This window comes from Rhea pennata, chromosome 4 (assembly GCF_028389875.1).
Source record: "Rhea pennata isolate bPtePen1 chromosome 4, bPtePen1.pri, whole genome shotgun sequence".
NCBI classification, from domain to species: Eukaryota; Metazoa; Chordata; class Aves; order Rheiformes; family Rheidae; genus Rhea; species Rhea pennata.
In genome coordinates, this window is record NC_084666.1 from 50,928,996 (window position 1) to 50,951,484 (window position 22,489).

Below are 22,489 nucleotides of genomic sequence, written 5' to 3' on the forward strand. Positions count from 1 at the left end.
ACTTTTTCTGGCCTTATTTTCTTCTCCTTGCAACAGTGTAAAACTTTACCATAATAACTGCAATTCAGAAAAAATATTTATCCCCCAAATCCTGAACAACTTCCACTTGTCAAAAGTGCAGCTATTAAACTTATTTTTTAAAATCACTTCAGAGGTAGGGCTGTCTGAGAGTATTAAGGAATTGTTCTTCATCAAGGGTATTTCTTTCAGTAAGTCCTGTGGATGTAGTTTTGAAACTGGGATTTTTTTGGGGGGGACAATTTCCCCCCCACCCCAAGTGAACCCCAAGTGAATCCTGTCTGAACTTTTTAGTTATTTAGCTGCCTTTAGCCAAAATATATAGCAGTATTATTAAATTGTGTGGAAATACTGCATAAAGTTACAACATCTACATGAAGTTAAAAAGGTACCAGAAAGCTAAATCATGCTGTTCTTTCTTGGGGAAAAAAGCTACCTCTATATTTTTTTTTCTCTATTATATTGCTTCCATACAAATGTACAGTGTTTGCAGTGCATAACAGATTGGAAATAACATTAAACAGCAGCATCTTTTGTTTTCTTTGTTTTTAATATTTCAGTTGACCTGCATATCAGCAGCTTAGATTTTGCTCAGCTTCAACACACTAATTAGCATCATTATTGTCCTCCTCCATCTCTTACTCATCCTCATCCTCTTCCCTGGCAATCCAATGAGATTCAATGCTAAAGATCTGGCTTCGCTGGCCAGGCGTCCATCAGGTTGTTTTGACAAGGAAGGGAAACTGAAGATTTGCAGAGTGGTTGGAGATGAAACATTAATAGGTAAAAATGACTTGCATTGCAGACTGCCTGTGGTTGATGTGCCTGATTGGCTGCTGCTGTCAGCTCAGTTTCACTGAATGTGTATTTCTGTGTGTTTTCAGTTTTCCTATTTACTGATGCTTGAGTGGTGCTAAATACCTTTCTAAATAATTGCTTTTAAACCACAGCTTTGGATTAGGCTAACACTGCTCTTTGGAAACAGGGATGGGAGCAGTGGCCCTTTGATTGCTAACTAGCTAAACTTACATTAGAAAACGAATGGTTTAAAGAGGTTCGCTCAATAGGTGCTCAGTGAGGGTCTGAAACTGTCAGACTCTCCAGTCAGCTGTTAGCAGCTGAACACTAAAAAAAGACCTTTGGTAAGCAAGTGTGTGTGTGTGTTTTTTTTTTTTTTTTTTTTTTTTTTTTTTTTTTCTTTTTCCCCAAAAGGTAATATTATGATAAGTAAGTTTTAAACCCAGCTCTTCTATTTAATCAGATTTTCAATTTTTCTTTGTAGTGTACCCAAGAAATAGTTCTTGAGACTGAAAACTGACTTTTTGTGAGAAAAGAGGCTCTGCAAGTCACTGCTAGTCACCAGTCATGAGGTGCCATATTTGATGTTTAGATATCCAGATTTTTGTCAAAAACTAAAGCCCCTTTGTGTGTGTGTGTGTGTTGTTTTTTGTTTTGTTTTTTGTTTTTTTTTTTTTGGTAGGCTTGTGGGTGTGTGGCTATTCATTTTGTTTTGTTTTTTAATGAATCAGTTCCCAGCTCCTTTGCAGACTTCTGGCTTTTATGATCATACTTTAAACATCTTTCAGTTTCTAATAAGCTTAAATAAATGTCTTTTTCCCTAGGTAGCTGTTAGGAAATAGCTCTTGTTTAGCTGTAAAATTGTTTCTAATACAATAATTTCAACAAGAGCAAATTTTTATTTTCTCTGGTCCTAGTTGGTGTTCAGTTGTGATATATTTATACATATATTTTAATTAAAAACAAATATTTCATAAACTTGATCATGTTAAGAGACTTAAACATGTTGTGCCGCGCTTAGGAAGAGCATAGATTATTCTCAAAGGAAGAGGTAAGCTGGATAGCCGGCGGCTCCTGCGGATGCAGCAAGCGCCTGGTCGGAGAGCTGGTGAGCGCCGCGCCGCCCTTCCTCGGCGGCTTCGGCACCCGCGTCCTCCCTGGCGGCAGCGGAGCAGGCCCTGCCCGGCGGGCCCCGAGGGCTCGGGAGCGAGCCGAGCTCAGCCTCGCTTTGCTGCTCCCGTTGCCTCTCTTGAGCTCAAGATCTGTTGGATATTTCTTCGTTTATGGAGTGATTTAATGCTTCTTCCTTAAAACAAACAAACAAAAACCCTGTAGATTGAGCGAAGGGAGATGGCCCAAACATTCGTGTAGCCCAGTCCGCTGTACCTAGCGCGCTCGGTGGCAGCTGATACGCTGACAGCGAGTCCAAGCAACTCGGCCTGCGCAGGAAGCCGCTGTAGCCCAGCGCAGCCTTCTGCCTGGCGGCCGCCCGCGGCGGCGATCCCTCGAGAGAGAGGTCGCATCCAGTCGCGGTGTGCGCTAACCACTAACAGCCTCCTCGTCGGAGCGTTTGACTAACCGTTGGGCTGGCTTATTTCTCGCACCGCGAGGAGGCAGCAGGTTGCCTAAGCGTTGCGCGCAGACACCCTTCGCCAGCGGGCGCAGCGGCGCGAACGCGGCGGGATCCCTTCGGTTTCGGCCGCTGCTGCCCGTCGGCCCCTGGCAGGGGGCCGTCAGGCAGCGCCGCGTCCCGTACCTCTGCTGCAAAGCCTCAGGCTTGGATCTGGCAACTTTTTGATTAAATCTCAGTTGGTGAATGACGAGCAATTCATTTAATGTTCCTTTATACAGTGTTTTACACTTAGACCCGGAAAGATCCAGGAGCTTCCATTCTTTTTCTAATGAAAAACAAACCCACCCTCGCGTAGCAATCCGGTTGCTGGAGGTCCCAGTGCTTGTGAGTGCCGCTTTCTACTTTCCTGTGGTGGAAAGTTATTGTCATTATTATTATTTTCAAGTGGTGCAAATTGAAATTATAAAGGTGGAAAAGAGAATTTGCCTTTTTAGTGTAACAAGACATCCCTCTGGTCAGTATTATGTCTCTAGTGGTGGCTGGCTCCAAGGGAAGTGTAGTAGCTCTCCAGGAGTGGCTGTGGAGTAACGTGGCCATCAGGTACACCCATCTTCTACTTCCCACTTAGCAGCCAGCAACTGCTGACTGCTCTCTGGAGATGGGCAGTTTCACATGTTCACATGTCCTTAAAAAAAAAAAAATTGTTTCTGATTGTACCTTCTCCTTTAGAAGTAATGTAGTAATGTTAGTAATTTTTTTTTTTTAAACATTTAAAGGAGGGAAGGATGCAATTTTAAAATACTGGCTAGCTTAGTAAGAATAAGTTTTGCTTTGGAGTCTTTTTTTTCTTTTCTTTTTTTTTTCTTTTTTTTTTTTTTTGTTGTTGTTCCTACCCACCTACCCTGAAGCAGCAAAACATCCCCTCTATCTAGAGATATTTAGGCCTTATTTACTCCCTTTCTATTTTCTGGATATTATAAATTCAGATCAGCATGTTCTGATCTAAATAAGATAGTAGTGGTATGGGTTTATGGTTTTTGGGGGTTTTGGTCCTAGCAAGGATTTTTTTTTTTTTTTTAATCTCTAGAAATGATGGAAGCAAAAGTTGTTCCATGCTTAAGTGGCTGTTTCCGCTCCCATGTGAGGAGAGGGGAGAGGAGTGAGGAGGCCACAGTTGAGTGTATGCTGCAGTCACCAATTTTCTCAGCTGTATAGTAAAAGAGATATTTTTGGAAGTTATGTGGCATTTAACAGCATGTTGTACATAGGCAGCTGCTGAGTGAGGCTGGCTCTTTTTTGTTATTGTTAATGATTTTCTTCTCTGACCTTTATTACTAATGCATCTTCTTTAAGAAGCATTTAATGTGTCAAGACAAAAAGCGGTTTTTATTAATCTCTTTTTTTATTTTTTTTTTTTTGTGTACAGAACCGAGAGAGAGATGGTGCCGACTGAAAGGAAATCTGCTTTTTCTAATGAAAAATAAGGTAATTCATTTTCCTACTGCTTTTCTTGATGTGTTATTCTAATCTCTATGAACTTGAGTAATCCTCTTTCGTGATGGCTATTGGCATTGTGCTTTCAGGGACAAAAAATCACTAGTATTAGAACGGAGGGGGAAAAAATCTGTTGTTTGCCTTTTTGTAATGTTAGGCATTCTTCATGATATCAACAGCGTTCTTCAATTGAATCCTAAACAGTTTAGGACCAGGTTCTGCTCATAATGTACGCTGGTGTAAATTCAGAATTACTGAAAGGAATCAACTGGAACAATGGAAGCAAAACTTCATAGCTGGATAAAATAGTATGGTAATGTTTAAAAGGCAGTTTGACTGCCACTACATTTTTTTTTTTGGGTGCTATTGCGTAACTAAATTTGTTATGAAGAGTTTGGTTTATTTCTACTTTCATGTGCAAACAGTTTGCTTTGAAGTAAAGAGTAATTATGTGTCTAGAATGAAGGGCCTATTCAAATAGTGTCGGACTTGCCACGTAGTGAAGTCTTGCAAGAGGCACTGAGCACCTCTGTTTGCTGTGGACTCCAACAGGATTTGGGACCTCTTTCTCCCGATGGGAATGAACACTAGGTATGGAATTACCACTCTTGCCCTTTTTTGTCTGATATGATGAACATGGCTTCTATAGATGGCTGAAAACAAGAGCTTCTGCCAGAAGTGTAAATTAAGGCAGTGAGTATGAAGCTTGAAGTGATAACCTGATACTAAGTATTTTGTAGATTGCTCCTAGAGTACTTCCTGTTGTATGGACCAGTAATTTAACAGAAGTGGTAGGAATGCTTTAGAGATTGTATGTTCCATTTGATAATTTCTCAATGTGATGTAGTGGCTTATTTCAATACAGTGATAAATGTGCACATATGATATACTTCAATATTCTTCTAAATACTGATATACTTATATAATATCCTTCTAAACTTCTGTTTACTTTTAAAGCAGTGTTCAAGAGCATGCATATGACAGACGTGCATGTGTGCTTACAAACAAAATAACACAGTATGACAAAGATTTCACAGGCATGAGTTTGATAGGGCTGCATGTCTTTGAGAGGTAAAAAGAGAAAAATCTTACGTAGGTGAAAGCAAGCTCTTGAGAATGACACCCTTTTGTCACAACCTCATATATTATATACCATATGATTTGCAGAAACTATTTTTTGTAAAGGTGTTTAAGGGAGTACTGAATTGTTCTTCTCTTTGTCCCAATTCCTCCAAGCATCATCTTTTGCTTCTTGAGCCACCTGTATGCTAAACAGTTCCTAGCTCTGTACTGAGAGCCCTGAGGCACTAAAGGAGGTACAAACTTTCTCTAGCCCAGGTATTCTTTTTAAGGGAGCTGCTGGCATTTTGCAGAATACTTTCCGGAAATGGCTTGATCAGCTTTGCATCTGTGAAGAAAAGGTGGGAGAATTTGCTGAATGCAAATTTAGCTCAATTGATTTCTCTAAATTTCCAGTGCCGATGTCACTGTATTGGTGAGATTTCGCATGGATCGGCAGAGTTTCACATGATTTACTTATCTGCGGATGAGATGGAAATGAGTAGAACAATGAATAAATTTGGTTTCAGCTGATTTGCTGCTTGAGCTGGGTCTGTGGAAACTGGTCAAAAGCAAAGCTGTGTATTTAGAAACTTGAACTGCAATAGGCAGAATCCTAGCTTATAGTTTCTGGAATGATTTAGGCTTGCAGTGAGCAAATGGGAGTTCTTGAAATGCTGTGGTTTGACTGAATTGGTTAAATACTTAAGTGGGTGGTGGTTATCTCTGTGTGTAGGTCGGTGTTACAAATTTAATACAGATACGAAGCCAGTTTTGCAGATTGGTTGCAAACTACAGATACAAGGAGATGTATTAAAAAGTCTGTTTAAGTTTTTGCTTCTCAGTAATGGCTCCAAGGGCCCTGTATGTTCTATTGAGTAAGCATATATTTTGATGTTCCTACTTACGTTTGAGTATGTTTTTAGCAATTTATTTAGAAGTGGGTTTTTGATCGATAGACTCTAGTAGACTCTTAAGGAGAGTCATTAGTGTCTATTATGTAAATCCTCCTTACTTTGCAGTTTAATGATCCAGTAGAGGGAACCGTTCCAGGCTGTTACGTCAATGTGTCCACCTGCTTGCACAGTAAACTCCTGCTTCTTTTCTGATGCATCAGATATCTTGTGCGTGGAAGCTTTTAATTATTGTGCTGAGTCATTTTTAAACTTTTATGATGTATTGGCTTTGTAAAAGAAGGAAAGAACTTAGTTATATGGATGGCTGTATTTGAAATAAAAGCTGCTTTGAACACTCAAAATACTTTCAATTGGCAGTCCATGTGTAATTTCATGTGTAATTACAAAACTGTTCCTTCTTATCACCCTCCCCCCTCATCTTAAATGTTGTGGTAACAAACTTGCAACATTGTGGTGTTTTGAATTTATATGCGACTTTCCTAACCCCATATAAACAAGGGATTTACATTGATTCTTTATGTTGATTATATTGACAGACTTAATATTTCAGTTTACACCAGCATAGTTACAATACACCTAATGCCTAGAAGTATTAAGTAAAAGGTGGTGAACATACTGTTTTAAGACTGCTTTTGTAATGAATTACCTTTTTTAAAACTGAATGTTTTGGTCACAAGACTTCTGCAGGCAAGATTAATGAGCAAATCTAAATGGTTGTGGTGTCAATAATCCTGAGATTTCTTGCAATGTTTGTGAAAGATTAGCATAGATTATATTGTTACAGCATTTATCACAATGCTGTAACATGTTTTATTAATGGATGAGAGAAAAATATCAAAGTAAGATTGCAGATTTGCTCATAAATCAATAACCACAGAAATCATGTGCAAGGTAGAAATAACAGAAGAATGACAGTTTTGAGGTTCTGATGTAAATTGCATTGTAATGCAGCTGTGAAAGTGTTGTTTGGGTTTCCATGGTGTGGGGTGTGTGTAAACTCTGTCATAGAAGTGTGAGCATGTATCAGTGAATCTTCTCTGCATTCAAGCAGATCTGCACAATGTATTTTCAGTGTTCCAGCATAGCCATTTATCTTTCATATTTTCAAAAGCAATTTGATATATTTTTAAATATTCATAGAGTGAGATTGCTCTATTTTTATGCTGAAGTTATGGAGATTTTTCTGTTCAGTTGCACTGTGAGTTCTTCTTTGTGTGTATTTGTGTGTGGTTTAACATCCTGCAAGTCAGTGATCTCTTCAGGACATCTTAGCCACAGGAGGATCTTTTATTTACAAGGATGTACTTCTTATTAACCGTTTTTCAGCAATGTTTTCAATCTTCTAGAGCATGCTCTGCATCGGTTTAGGGCCTGATCAGCCAGAGCCAGTGTTCCTGCAAGTACATCATTGATTTGAGATTGAATGTTATTTCTGACATATGATATTATTTTTGCAAGTTTGCTGATGATATCAAGCTGGGAGGAGTGGCTGAGACACCTGAGGACTGTGCTGCCATTCAGGGAGACCTGGACAGGCTGGAGAGCAGGGTGAAGAGGAACCTCATGAGGTTCAACAAGGGCACGTGCAGGGTCCTGCACCTAGGGAGAAATAACCCTAGGCACCAGTACAGGCTGGGGGCTGACCTTCTGGAGAGCAGCTCTGCAGAGGAGGACCTGGGAGTGCTGGTAGATGACAAGTTGACCGTGAGCCAGCAATGTGCCCTTGTGGCCAGGAAGGCCAATGGCCTCCTGGGGTGCATTAGGAAGACCGTTGCCAGCAGGTCGAGGGAGGTGATCCTGCCCCTCTCCTCAGCCCTGGGGAGGCCTCATCTCGAGTACTGTGCCCAGTTCTGGGCTCCCCAGTACAAGAGAGACATGGAGCTACTGGAGAGAGTCCAGCGGAGGGCTACGAAGATGATCAGAGGGCTGGAGCACCTGCCCTAGGAGGAACGGCTGCGAGAGCTGGGCCCCTTCAGCCTGGGGAAGAGAAGACTGAGGGGGGATCTTATCAGTGCGTACAAGTACCTGAAGGGAGGGTGTCAAGGGGACGGGGACAAACTCTTTTCAGTTGTCCGTGGGACAGGACAAGAGGCAACAGGCAGAAGTTGAAGCACAGGAAGCTCCGCCTGAACGTGAGGGGGAATTTCTTCCCTGTGAGAGTGACGGAGCACTGGCACAGGTTGCCCAGAGAGGTTGGGGAGTCTCCTTCTCTGGAGATCTTCAAGGCCTGTCTGGATGCAACCCTGTCTACCATGCTCTAGGTGACCCTGCTTGAGCAGAGGGGTTGGACTAGATGATCTCCAGAGGTCCCTTCCAACCTTAATCATTCTATGATTCTGTGATCTATGGTATGAGATTGGTTATGACCATGTTTTGTAATCAGTAACCTGAGAAGCAAGGGAAATGTATCTGTCTGAAATATTTTACTGAAATTTGCTGAAGGATTATTACGTGCTTTTGCTGTGTTGATAAGACTTTCATTTACTGTAAGAAGTATGCTAAATAAAGAAGTAGAAGATAATAGAGCCTTCGCATAGAAGGAAGTTAGTCATGTCACCCCTTTCATGGCTCCAATTTTTTTTTTCCCGTGTGTGTCTGTCTTCCATCCATAAGTTAAGCACTTAAGGAGCAGCCAATGTAATATCAGGCATGGTCCTGTGAAGAGGTAGAATGACTTTGTTTCTACCGAGAGAAGGGATGCTTTCCTGTAGGTTGATCCTACCTTAGTAGGATAGTGAATCCTGTAACTGTAATTATGCTTCAGTTTGGTGAGACATCTTGTATATGTTTCAAATCCCTTTCTTAAGCAGACCCTATTCCTAAATAACCAAGTCTATAGCCTCTTATATCATTCTATAAAGGTATTTTAGAATGCTTTTTTTCTTTCCATAAGATAAACAAATTCCACTATTTAAGTTAGGGTTTCCTAAGGTTTTTAGCCATACTGGGTTGGAAGAATGCTATGCAGACAAGACTATACTAGTTGACTGCTGCAAAGTCCGTTCTTTAAATGCTGATAACTAGTGTCCATGTTGCCACTTCCAATGTCATTAAGCATGATGCAGATGATGCCTAGGTAGTGTCTGCGATAGGGGCAGAGGTAGGGGTACAGAAGCTGCTGTTCTCGTGCTGTCCATGAATAGAGATTGCAAGGAGCACAAAGCCATTTGGAACAACTGGGACAAAACAGGAGGTGGAGAGAACCTGTGGTTTCCACAGCAGCCACCAGCGTAAGTTGTACTGATCAAGACTTGTGTTTAAGCAGCCATGTAGATGACCCCAAGACAAGTGACACCAGAATTTCACGTGCTTTTGGCATGATAAGGTTATGCCAAGCTTTCATTAATGAGAATGTAGGTACCATTAAGGTACCTGTGCTGACAGTTGTTGCAATCTGACTTTCCAAAAATACTTGAAAACACAATTTATAACCACTAAGCTGTAAGAATAGCTGTTTGCTCCAATTCTTACTATGAATTGAAAGATTGTATCTCTCCTTTTCCAAGTTAATTGGATGCTGGCAAACTCTACTGCCTTTTTTGCCATTTTTGATTCCCTCATTTATTTTGTTTCTCCTTCTTGCCTTTGGGTTTTACTTGCTTACTCTCCAGATAGTGAAGCTTTCCCTTCTCTTCCACCGCTGTCAGAGATGCAGACCTTTCTTGTAACCTCTGTGCTTGCTTTGATAATTTCTTTGCATCTCCTGGTTTTCTTCTTTGTCTGCTTTCATCTCTTGCTAACTTGTTCCTTAATCTGTTTCTTTTCTCTTGCTCTTTCATAGAATAAGCATGCTTTCATCTTTCCTTTTTGTGCCTCCCTGTCCCTGACTCACCTGTTTCCCTAGCTGTGCACATTATTCTCTTTAATAGCTGAAGTTTCTTAGTGCTCTGTTTACAGTTACACCTAGCATGAGTCTATCCTAGCCTTGGTTCTGTGCCATAGCTGCTACAGAACTTGCTCTTGTTACTCTCTCCTGAATGACCTCTTCTGAACAAAAGCTGAGGAGCAGTTTTCTCTTTCAGTTGTCTGTGGGTTCCACCACTAGCTCATCTTCTGGTTCCTATGACTCTGTTCTCTCCTGGTCATTCTCTGCTTTTTTTTTTTTTTTTTTTTTTCCTAGCCGTATCTCTCTTTGGATACCGCACCTCATGGATGCCAGACTTGAAGTATATATGAAAAAAAGAAAAGTAACTTAAAAGTGCACATTCTTCAGTGCAGATGTGCCTCTGTACCTATTTACCCAAATTAGTTTCATCTTTCTTTTCAGAGACCCCTTCCTGTGCTTTTAGCCATGAATTCAATTTCAACATGAATCAAACAGCTGCTTAATCTTTGCTGTTGAGCTCTTGTTATTGCCTTTGACAGCTAATGTGAACATCGCTTCCATTCCTACTACTTACACTGGTGACTTGAACATCACTTTCAATAGGAATGTGTTTCTAAGTACTTAGGTCTCAGCTACGTCAATATTTTGCAGATTTCTTGTTAGGTGCAGCATTCTTTCCATCTCTTTGTCCACCTGAAACTCTGGGCTGGGATCATCTTATCTCACCTCACATTTTCAATTACTGAAACATCCTTGTCTTTGTCTTGAGAAAGACAAAAGATTTGACTGTATTTATTAGAGTGCACTTGCAAAACTAATCTTCCTGATGGTCTTTTGACTCTGTTAATCTTTTCTTTGCGTCTCTCTGACTCTTGCTTCCTTCCTTCTGCAACCTTTGTATTCACTTCCAAGGCTTTTTCTAGTCTTTACTGCTCTACCTGCCCTCCATTTAAAGGATGGTTCAGATCTGTATCCAGCACATGAGACCCTGCTTTCATAAGTTTGTGAAACCTGTGAGGAGGTCCCGAAGGACAGCACTTGCACAAGTAACCTCATTATCATCTTGTAAGCATCATAGCAAAGAATGTTTTTAAAGGCAGAACTTACAAGAAGTTGTTAATGGTAATGCCATTTTTTGATGTTAATCGCTTCTTGTGCATGCTGTCATTGCTTGGATCAGTCTGTGGTGTGGGGTGTTTTTTTCTTTTTTTTTTTTTTTTTTCTTGTCTTGTTCTTAGATCTCTGGCTTTCTCGTAAATTAATGTCTTTGTGTTTTTTGTACAGTGGATAATATTGCAGAGTCCTATGGTCCTTGACCTCCATCTGTAAACGGTCTGCTCTGGTGATTATATATGTAATCATTTAATCTCAGCAAATCAGAATTGCTGTGAATTTGAAAGCATTATCTGATAAAATTAGATTTTTATGGCTAGTGTACAGAAGTATTTGCATCTTCATAGTTCATGCTTTCCAGTATTCCTGTAGCAATTGGTATAAGGGCATAATGACAGCAATAAAGCATCTATCTTTGGATAGATTGTTATGAATAATTGTACTTAGTAAAAGGTGGTTGTGTATTCCCGTGCAGTGCTGTCTTGGTACGCTGGCTCTTGCTGCAGTGGGCGCTGCTACAACCCTGTGCTGGTTGTCATACAGCAACGATTGTGCAGATGTTCTCATTGGGCAGCTATGTGCGTGGCTGTAGACAGAGTCCTGGAGTTAGGTAGACATTTGCTTCTGAATAAGTTTGCAGGATCAGGACTTGGATAGGTGCTTTAGTAGCAACCATAGCTATTTTGTGAAACCCAGGTGACAATTTTTGTGATGCAAGCTACAATTTTGTAAATAAGACTCCTGCAGCTGCCTTATTTTGGTGAGAGAAGACCTACTAGGTACAGTATTGGAAACAGGAAAGGCTTTGAAATGTTGTATGTGAGTGCTGAATAGACAATATATAGCCCTCTCTAGCTGAGATTAATTGCAATTAAATTATTTTGCAATTATCTCATTGCACGTTATCTCTCAACACATGGAATAAACCTGAAGATGAAGAAACGAGCAGGTTAACATACTACACTGAGTTGCAACTCCTTTTATAACCCATGATTCTGCATAGAAGAGAATCATTGAAATGTTTTGTATTTTGAAGTACAACTGATAATTTTGTTGATATTGACTGTACTTGGAAGAGCTACTTGGTCTATGAAGCTGTTCCCCTCGCAATGCGTTCCTATCAAAGAGCTGCTTGGGAAGATAAAATTGTATGAAGCAGAGCACGGAACTGGTACTCTTATGTTGCTCAGAACTGGGATATTCTAAAAGAAAATGCTATGAAACAGAATTAAAGAATGAACTTGAAAGTGAAGTAACTATATTTCTTTAGTATTGAGTGACTGACAATGTTAAAGGAAAAAAAAAAAAAAAAAACAACCCTTCCTATATTTTAACCTGTGCTGGAATAGTAAATGGGTTGTGTTAACTTTTCTGTGCAAGACAGTAAAGCTGGAGCAAGTTTATCACAGTACTGTTGCTGTTCCTTATATGAAAAAGAAAATAGTCATGGTTCATTATCCCGTTGGACAGATAAAGTAGCCTGGCTACTAGTCTGGGTGTGCTGGGCTTTTCTGTTTAATTCTTTTGTCTTAGAGTATGAGCTCTGTTTAAGTTACTGTTACTGAAAATTCAATTTCATTTACAGTGGAAGTTGTCAGTAGATGGCAGCAGCAATCTCTTCAGCTAATAGTTTTCAGATACCAACTGAAATGTGAATAAACATCTTATGCTAATGTTAACTAATCCTAAGAAAACCCACTCTACTGAAATAATTCACTGAGGGCAAAAGTGCTTTTATTTTTGGCCTGACGTAGGTTTTTGAAGCCAAGGGCTTCTAATTAGCCTCGGGTTAGGCTTTTATGAGCAGGATGATGAGAGAAGAGGGAAGCCAGAGGAATGTGTTGCTGCTGCTGCTGGTCCTAGAGTCATCTTGCAGCTGCAAAGTCATCGATAGCAGCCAGGCAAGGAACTTGCCAGTAGATGCTTTATACTTGCCCCAGCAAAGTAGATCTGGCTAGTGCTTGCTTGCCCTAGCACTTACTCATTAGTGAAGGATATATATGGCAGAAAGGAGCTGCGCGTGTGTCGGTGTATACACACAAATGTGCATACGCACACATCAATATGCTGCTCTCTTGAATTGCATCCCAGATGATCCTAACTGGGTAGTGCCTTCCCCCCACACACACACACACTTGCGACTGCCGTTGCTCTCCAATTTGAGACGAATTTGTCACAAGTGACTTCCTGTACAAACTGTATCAGCTCTTTGCCCTCCCATCATTTTTTTTCCCCCCTAACCTTTTCATCTTATTCTGATCTGTACTATTTCTACCTATTTGCGTGAAAGAGGAGAGTTTCCTCCTAGAAGATTTGAGATCTGGTACTGTATGTCTGCATGTAGGAATGCAATGCTTATTACAGCAAATTATTGAATGGGTCAGGATATTAGCCTCATTTTAGTTTGTTTTTAGAGCAAATTGAGCACTTCTCTAAACCTGAATAAAGTTATCTAGATTATTCAAAACTTGCTGAAGCTTAAGACCTGTTGAGGGAGGGGGAAGGCTGTAGGTGAGATCATGCATATTTCCCTTCTAGAAAGAAGGAAATGATGGTAGATCTGATACATTGAAAAGAATTACTAGGTTTGGCAGAATTCTTTAGTTTTCCCTTGAACGCTGAATAAAAATTCCAGGTAGCACCTTAATGTGTGTGGGGGGGATATGTGGGATTTTGTTGATTTTTTTAAGTCATCACGTGCGTCTGGGTTTGTTTGTTCTTGACTTCCTCAGATTCTCTGACTTTAGCTGATCCTGGCTTATTGATAAGTCCATTTGATACATGTCCGTAGACTTTTGCCACTGACTTTTTCTTTAGAGCAATATTTATAAAGAACAGAAGCGATGTGAAGCACAGAGGCATGTGGGGGAAAAAAAAAAGGGATGTCTGTGCTGTTTGAGAAGGATATAAAAGCTTTCCTAATATAAGACTCTTTGGAAGTATTCCCTTGAGAGAAGATAAGTTTCAGCACTGCTGACTGTCTCCTTTTTATCAGAGCATTAGTTGCTAATGCGAATAGATCAACTCTTTAGTGGATGACAATTAATTCTATTTCTGTTAAATGCATTGCATACAGCACCAGAGCATGACACCTGAGTGACAACCCCCATGTCCTAGCAGCATCAGGTAGACTGATCTCAGTGGAGTGTGGATTATGGGATGCAGCACTCCTGCTTTGTGGAGCAGATTTACCAGTGATTATGGAGAGTCTGCAGGCGTTGGCCCTGTGTCCTTATTTTTCCTGGGAGTTAATTTGATGGTAGCTGTGTGTTGATGGGGCTATAAAAGTTGAGATGAGGGGATAACAATTTTTCCGTAGAAAAAAGTAAAAAAACCCACCTCAAAGCCACCTTCTCCTAAGGTAGTCAGGAACACACCATCACTTCACAATCAGGAAGTGGAAACAGTTTTGGCTGATGCAGTCTTTGAGATAGATATATATTTAATGAATATCTCACAGATGAGCAGGGAGGTTAAATAGCCCTGAATTCTGATAGGACATTTTGGGGATTAATCTCCATGTACTCCAGGGGCCTTATGAGTTTCAGTAAGAGGCCAACATGCTTGTCATTTTAGAAGGGGTTTTAGAAAATTAGACTGTATGGTCAATTTTCTGTTTTTTCTGGTTTTTCTGATTTTTGAGGAGCAAGACTTGGCTATTACGGTGTTATTATGGTTCTTACTGAAATTGTTTCATTTTGCATAAATAACTTCACTTTTTTAATGTGAAAATGTTTTGAAGAAAGGGGCTAAAAAGTCGAGGAGGAAGCATTTGGATTGTATTTTTTTTTTTTTTCTGGATGCATCCTTCCCTCTTTCCCATGACTTTTTTCTTCTATTGGGAAGAAAAAAAGTCTGTTTTATACAGACTCTAAGGATTTAGGACATATGTCTGGAATGCTGGACATCTGGCAGCTACCAGAAGTCAAGTTATTGTTTAGAATATTTCAGACTTCCTGTATATTTCTGTTTAATGAATGTGGCAACTTTTGTCCTGGTCATGGAAGCACTTATGTTCCTTAACCTTTTCCCCTAGTCATTCTTTCTTGATCTGGAACTGACCACAGTGACGTGGATGTATGTGAAGGTGTAGTCTTCCTGCTCTATCTTTAAAGTAGTGCTTCTTCCTGAAAATCTTGCTGAATACCTAAGACCCAACTTTTTTTTTTTTTTTTTTTTAATGATGGTTTTTGGAAAATGCTGCTTTCTGCATTTTGTTTTGGAGCCTCTCTGTTTGCAGTCAATAGTGATCACGGTGTGATTGTGTTTAAGAAGTCAGGATCTGGGACTTTTTCTGGTGCTAGCTGAAATGAGCTGTACTGCACTTGTTTCTGATGGTATTGGTTAACTGGCATGTGAAAAATTCTGCAGTCCATAATTTAATTGTTGTTAGTGTTTTTGGTTTTTTTAAGTAATTTTAAGGTTCTGAACTGTCTTGGCTAATTGGGACAGACAGAATTTCTGTGGTGAAAAAGCAATTAACACTTGAACAGATATGGTTAAAACTTAGGTGTTTATCCAGCCTATTCAAGAAGGTGTGAGTTGAAGCAGAAGAGTGTGTTCTTAAATGTGTTAACACTAAACATTTTTTTTTAAAGAACTATTTGAAATGTGGAATAATTAGGAGTAGGGAAACTGGTGTCTGCATAGGGTGGGACTAAATTGGAGAGGCAGTGAGACTCTCAGGAAGGACCATGATCCTGTGCCCTCGCTGCAGTCTGAAAGCGTGTTTGTAGATTTGTGAACCGAAATAGCTGTAGCTGGCTGGCTTGCTAATAGTATGGCTATGGCAGCCCGATCTTCGGTACCGAGTGCTCACCCAGGGTCTTGGGCAAGCCTGTGCGCGCTGCTGTTGTGGGGGAAAGATGTTACTTCATTGAAAGCCCCCTGAGCCACGCACCTGGACTGCCACATAGCAGTATCCTGCGTGCTGCAGTGTGTTAATGTCCTATGTCAGAGAAAAGGCACCATGGGCTAAGTCATAAGCTATTATTAATAATCAGAGAGTTTAAATACCACTGAAGTACGACCTTTGTAAGGAAGCCTACCAGCCTCTTCTAGAAATTTTGTGCAGTCTATGGCCCCGGGAGAAGCAATATATATTTTTTATTTGCTTTTATTTGACATATTGTTTATTTCAGAAATAAACATGACTTTGGTTAAACTACCCTCTGCAGAGAAGGAAAGACCATTCTTTGGAAAGGCAGCGCAAGTAGATATGGTAAGCTGTATCTGCCAGATACAGCTTCTCTCCTGACCTCATCTTCCTTAGAGAATGAAACTTTTGCCTGGTGGTGGTTTCCTGTCCCTCGCCCAGGCCACAAACAGTGGGTGTCGGAGTACTGAGTGGCGAGCCTAATGACTTTGAAATAGTAGGAAATATCAAAATAGAGTCACAGACTCTGAAGTGCAAACTTTGGAAGAAAGTTCAGAATCTCTCATCCTTGTATGTTTTGGAGAAAGTGAAGACCTAGTCCTCTACCCTCCTAGATGAGACAAGTTATGTCAGTGGAGCTTTTTACTGCTGCTGGAAACCCTGAAGGGCTGGGAGGGGGCAATAAAGCCTCTGGGGAAGGTTTCTGCTTTTGGTAGTCTGCAGAGTTACAGGGCTTCCCCCCCACCCCCCACCCCATCCGAACCAAGAGGAGACTTATTAGCCAGCTGTGACGGTATATTTTAGTGTCTGTGAGACTAAATGGTAGAGCAAAAATCTTTGTGTGTGATTCTCCCTCAATTTGCTAGCTGTTCTTAGGCAGTTCCCCTTCATGCCATAGACCCATGTCTCCTCTCAGAGCTCATGGGCTTCTCTGATAGTTCTTCCCCTCTGCTGGGCAATGCAATTCATATCCCTTTTTCTTCTGAGTTTCAAATTGATACTCTCTCATGCTTTGTATGCTCATAGACCCCTTCACCATAACTAAATTCTCTTAAAGGCAGTGCTGAGCTGCTGCCTTCTGTTATTTAAGAAAAAAATAATTTTTTTGTGGGGAGGGGCCAAGCTGTTCAGATAAATCTACTGTGAATAACATTACTATAAATAACAGTTATTTTCCTTTCTAAGATAAGAGAATAAAGATTTTTCAGTCCTAGTAGACAAGAATTAAAAGAAAATCATTGTTTGTGAATATTTATCATAAAAGCAAATGCATGAGAGTCTTATGTTCTCCAGAAAATCTAATGAGAACTCTTTTGGTAAGCCAACAGTGCCAGAACTGGCAAAAAGAAAAATCCCCCAAATCCTTACCTGAATTTAGATTAAAACATGTGTTTCTCCAAGACTGACACAAAAGCTTTATATTTCACCTGAACAAGTTTACCTTGACCTGAAGATACAGGCAGATGTCAACCTGTTTGGTTGGTCTAGGCTGTTATAAACATTGATATAAGAATAAAACTTAAAAAGATTGCTTAGAATAATTCTAAAACGTCAGCATAGGGCTGGTTTTCCATGACTCATCTTTTCAGTCTGTAAAGTGTGGTGGGAGCTATTACAATTTGGTGATAAGCACCCAAACTGTGCATTTGTCCTGCGAAAGTGCATTTTAATGGCAGTATACCAGGGAGTCTTTTGTACTGATAGTTCTAGTCCATTTGCTTTTCATGATGCATCAGGGTTGTATGTTGATTGCATAAGTAACTTTGCACTTAACAGATTCCTAATTATTTTATTGTCAATAAAAAAGTCAGTTCAATGTAGGAGAATCATTCACATTCCCCTGCCTCCCTCCCCACCACTAAAATTGGCAGTAAAGAGGCAGGAGGTGTTTTTGAGCCTGATTCCTTAGTGCGCCCTTGTTCTTCCGGTGGAACACTACGCTGCAGTTCGGCCAGTGTGAGTGAAGATGGGAACCAGTTGTGCTTTAAGCAGCATAAACACCAGGCACATCGTGGGTGCAGTTGCTTTGATTTTGGAGAACTGACTGGAAAGCTTGTCTGAGACAGGACAAACTTTCACCTTGTTTGATCTTGAAGACTCTGATTCTCCTGTGCGTGTGTGTGTGTGATTTCCCCTTCCCTCCCCCCCCCCCCCCAAAAAAAAAAATACGTAGCAGATGCAAATTTCTTGTCTAAATCTGCAAACTATAATCTCTGCTTTTAGCTTCTACATCACTGTTTATGCATGTTAAAACAGTTAGCTCAGACAGCTGTTGGAAGAGAAATATCTTTTATTTCTTCCTGCTTGGTACTGGAAATAAGATGGCTATATATCTTACCTGCTAATGCTGTTGTCTTTCAAAACTTGAAAGAGTCTGAGAGTATTCTTCACTGAGGGCTTTCCTTCCTCCCCAGGCTGTCACTTTGATGGAAAATTCGGATCTCCTTTGTGAATGTGCAAAGGAGACTTTTTAGTTTTTGAATGGAGGAATATTTTTTTCTAATTCCTTCTAAGAGGAGGTATTCGGGTAACATAATCTAATACATGCGTATTAGGTAAACAGGATGAGATGGAGCTGTAATTAGCTCTATTTTATTTCTTAATTCCTTACTCTGTTTGATCATGTATCTTCTTCCCCACCCTCCTTCTAGAAAATATTTATCTTTGAATATAAAGCCTAAGGTTTAGAGAACGTATACAAGGGATAACTTCGCCTGTGTTCAGCTGTATTCCTAAAATGGACATTTGCAGTAGTATATTTTAATCGTTCCTTCCTGTTCACTGTATAGAGAAATGTAGCCTGAAAGCAGGGTCTTACCACTTTACTCATAAAGCAGAGTGGTTCTTATGTGACTTTCACAAGGTAAAATGAGTTATCAACAGGAATGAGCTGCTGTATTCTAGAAATCCTTCTAGGAAATGCTAACTGTGCTTCCAGGAGCTGCCGTGGGCTGCCCTCTGGTCTTTGCTTCGTCTCTCGCTGCTTATCATGCATCGGGATTGTCTGGATGACCCTGCTATAATGGGACAGGAGACCCACGAAGCTATAAATCCATCCAGTGTCCTCCTGCCTCTCATGGAAAAGGAGAAAGAAGCCACCAAAGAGAAGGCAGCTTTGCACAGGATTATGCACTGTGCTCCTTTAAGGCAGTCGTTCCTACCTGTGCCTTCGTTGCTTCTTGTCGGGGACGAGAATTGCTCGCAGAAAGAGTTATAGGTTTTTCCTGGTGCTAGACACTGCACTGCTACCTAAATCATGACTGCTGTCTTCTAGGCCAGTCTGGAAGATAGACCCAGAATCTTGCTGACAACGGCAAAATACTCTGATGGAATGGTGTGATCTTGCCGATAACAGCTTAAGATCTCTAAATGTGACTTCTAACACCTCTTCCTGTTCCTATGGGAAAGCTAAAATAGTGCCCTCCACTTTTAAAGGGTAATAAAAAATATGCCTCTTTAAAAATGAGTATATTCTATCTAAGTTGGAAGTCATTTTTAGAGATTCCCCTTTGGAGGAGGGGAAACACCACACCTGCTGTCGGGTCTTGGGTATGATCTTTGCTTATTGTTTAAAGTCTGCCACATGGGACTCGCTAGCTACTTACTGCTTTAAAGAGTGCAATTTTCTCCTTCGAACAGGCAGTGAAATGCTGCACAGTGTAAAATGTCTCCTTGATGAAGTATTGTTTTAAAATACCGCTGGCTACTTCTCCATTCTTTCCAGTCACGCAAGGAGTTCCAAAACCGTAAATATTCAAATGTTCTGCCTGTAAAGGAATATATATTTTTTCCTCTCTGAAGTGGATAGAAGGCTGGTGAAGGAAGCCAGCTCTTGCTTGTTAAGTAATATTGCCATAGCTTGTAAAATAGGGAAATGGAATATCTGAAACTGCAGCTTTCATTTTGATATATCGCTGACTGTTATGCCTTTCAGAATTATAAAAGACATACTTAAGTATGAATCAGAGAATAATGTCAAGGGGGGGGGGAAAATGCTACTTTCTGGCAGTGGTTTAAAATAAATTAAGCTTTAGAAACGTTCAGAGTTAGGTGTTCCCCTTTTGATTTATTCCCTTGTATTAATATATCTCTACTATTATATGATGCACCTTTTCCTTTTCAAGTTAAAAAAACAAAAAACCTGAAACTAGAGAAGCGAACCTGTTTTTCTGCCCAGAAACAGGAACGTCTCCTAGTCCAGTCGGTAAGCCAGCAGTTACCGAGGCGGCAGGTAAGCGGTAGGATGTTTACAGAGCGAAATCTTCTGTAAGGCTGCCGTCAACATGTCACTCTCAACCAAGCAGTAACCAAAGGGATCATTTTGAATATCTTTGGGAAGGGCTCAGTGGGATGATTTTGGCCAGAGCAGCGCGCTCTGTTGCTGCCTGTCGAGGGGTCGTAAGCCCTGTGGGTGCTGCTGGCCCCAGGGAGGCCCCCGCGGGCCGCCTCACACCCGTACGCTGGAAGCTGAGGGCTGTGGCTGGAGCTTGCCGGACTGTCTTTCTGCGGGGTTTTGCTTTCCCCGCGTAAGCAGGTTGTGACAAACCTCTAATTCTGATTCTTTCTATGAAAGCCCTAACACAGTCATACTTCTAAAGGAGAATAAAAAACTTTCCTGGCGGTATCCAGCCTGCCCCGCACGCTAGCGTGAAGAGCGAGCAGGGCGCTCGGCGGCACGCCAGTGCGCGTTTGGGTGCGCCTGCGCAAGTGCCCCGGGGGCCGGCGGAGGGGGCCGGGGCGAAGGCGGTGTCGGCGTGCAAGCCGCTTCAGAAATAGCTCTGCCTCGGGGTTGCTGTCCTTCATTGCCTCGGGAAGAGAGCAGCTCTAGGACTACGGCACTAGAGCTGCTCTTCGGCAGCAATGCGCAGTTGCAGTGCTGAATAGGTTTGTGAGCGTGCAAAGACGCACAGATAAACTGTCCAAATAAGATGGACGTAATGTTTCAATTTTCATTAGTATTACTAAACAATTAATTACTCATTTTAATCAGTTATGAAAAAAATGGACGGGTGTGTGTAAAAACAATTAACTGATTTTTGAAGAAAAATGAGTATGTGAATTCCAAGTCATCTTTATCTTTTATTTTTAAGGAGAACAGTCCTAGAGTTCTGTAAACTGACAGTGATATGTATTTCTGTGAACATTGCAAGCATAGTAAAAGCCCTCTTTTCCCCTTTTTTCTTTTCATTTGCAGTCACTGATTTCTTAATTGACCTTTCACTACTTTTGATATGGAAATTAACTGTAAATAATAACAGAAGTGTATTTTCACTGCTAAAGAACAAACTTGCTGATATTAGGAGCTATTAGCATTATTTAGCGTGTCTTTAGATTGGAGTAGTAACTATGCTTGCTTTGTGTGGCATCCAGGAATTCTGTGGCAGGTTCTGCTTTATTATGACCATTTGTTTATTAACTATAAAAGGAGAGTTTTAGACCAGGTTTGTGACCTCCATTGCAAGAGCTTGCTATACTGCTGTCAGGCTTAGCTTAGTGCACTGATGCGGCGAATGAATTGTTTTCCTTAGATGGAAGACAAGATGTGCGATTGGAGATTTAGATGAAAGTCTCCTTGAGATTAGATGTGACAAGAGAATATATTTTAAGATTATTTTAAAAGTTTACAAGGATAAAACATATCTATTTGCCGTTATGACAATAGTGGGATGAGTAACGCATGTACTTGTGCTAGAATTTCTGTTTAAGGAGTATCAGGAAGGTGAAGGGTTGCTCAGTCCTTGGGTACTGACATAAATAATCAAGCAACTGCTGTGGTCTGATGATCGAATGCTGCAATCTTTGTTCTCTTGTGGTGTTTTTTTTTTTTTTTTTTTTTTTCTCCTGACTGCTTAGAAGGATGGAAAAAGTTTTGGTTGTGACAATGTGCTTTCTACCTTGGTATCTTCCTCTGAGGACTATATGAGTGGAAAAAACTCTTGTTAGTAGTTCTCCATTAGTCATAACTGAGACTGTGTAAGGTGTGTTACAATACTGGCAAGGTGGTGTTAAATGTGATGTAGCAATAGTGTTGATACAGGGTTTAGCATTAAAAAGTAGGCCAAGCTGACTCCTGATTCCACCAGTTGAATGTATTGATTCATGAAGGACCCATGAAGGACTGAGTTGTCTAGCATGATTTGAAACTTGTTTCCCATATGCAGTTTTGTCAGGTAGAATTACTCTGTAATTACCTCTGCTTGAGACCATGTATTATGATTGTACCTAAAATTGCACCAAAGCAAATCCAGATATATTTATTATCATTAACTTTTATTATTAAACAGCATTGCTTCTTGCTTCTCTTGCTTCTCCCCATTCCTCTTGCTTTGTTCCCGTTAGCCTGAATTTCTGATTTTAACATACAGATATTTTATATTGCACTGCGAATTCCTCAGACCATCTATGGCTCACTGACTCCAGAGATGCAAGGATCTGAGGCCAAGGGGCGTTGATGTCCAGTCTCCTCCTCCCTTGCTGAAGCCTCGAATGAGAGGCTGCCTCTGTCATACACCTTGTGCAGGTGAGGAGGTGGGAGAGGGGCCCGGTGACAAGAAGGAAGAAGGGAAGAAAGTGTTTGCCCCTTCCTCACACCGTTCCCCCAGCTTCATTCTCACTGTGATTTGCCTGAGCTACGGAGCTCTGCTTGGAATATGGTTTATCAGATACTATGTAGCCTTGTAAATTGTCTTTTTTAACAATTTAATTAAACTACGTTTCCTACAACAGGACTCCAGTTTAGGCTCCAGATCAGATACTTCAGTAAATCTGAAGTTCTTTAAGGTCCTCAGTGAAGAAAGGGATAGATGCCCTTTAAA

At 40.7% G+C, this 22,489-nt stretch overlaps 1 protein-coding gene across 10 annotated transcripts in view; it reads left to right on the forward strand.

Moving 5' to 3' along the window:
• Positions 1-22,489, forward strand: part of INPP4B (inositol polyphosphate-4-phosphatase type II B) — a 384,670-nt gene that overhangs the window by 105,670 nt on the left and 256,511 nt on the right. For 9 of the 10 annotated variants that reach the window (XM_062573936.1, XM_062573932.1, XM_062573929.1 and 6 more), the window contains one exon: positions 3,816-3,874. In XM_062573936.1, the coding sequence (XP_062429920.1) occupies positions 3,863-3,874 (12 nt within the window). In that variant the 5' untranslated portion in view covers positions 3,816-3,862. Of the gene's footprint in view, positions 1-689; positions 802-3,815; positions 3,875-22,489 lie in introns of those variants that run through there. The other variant, XM_062573940.1, reaches the window with a different exon arrangement.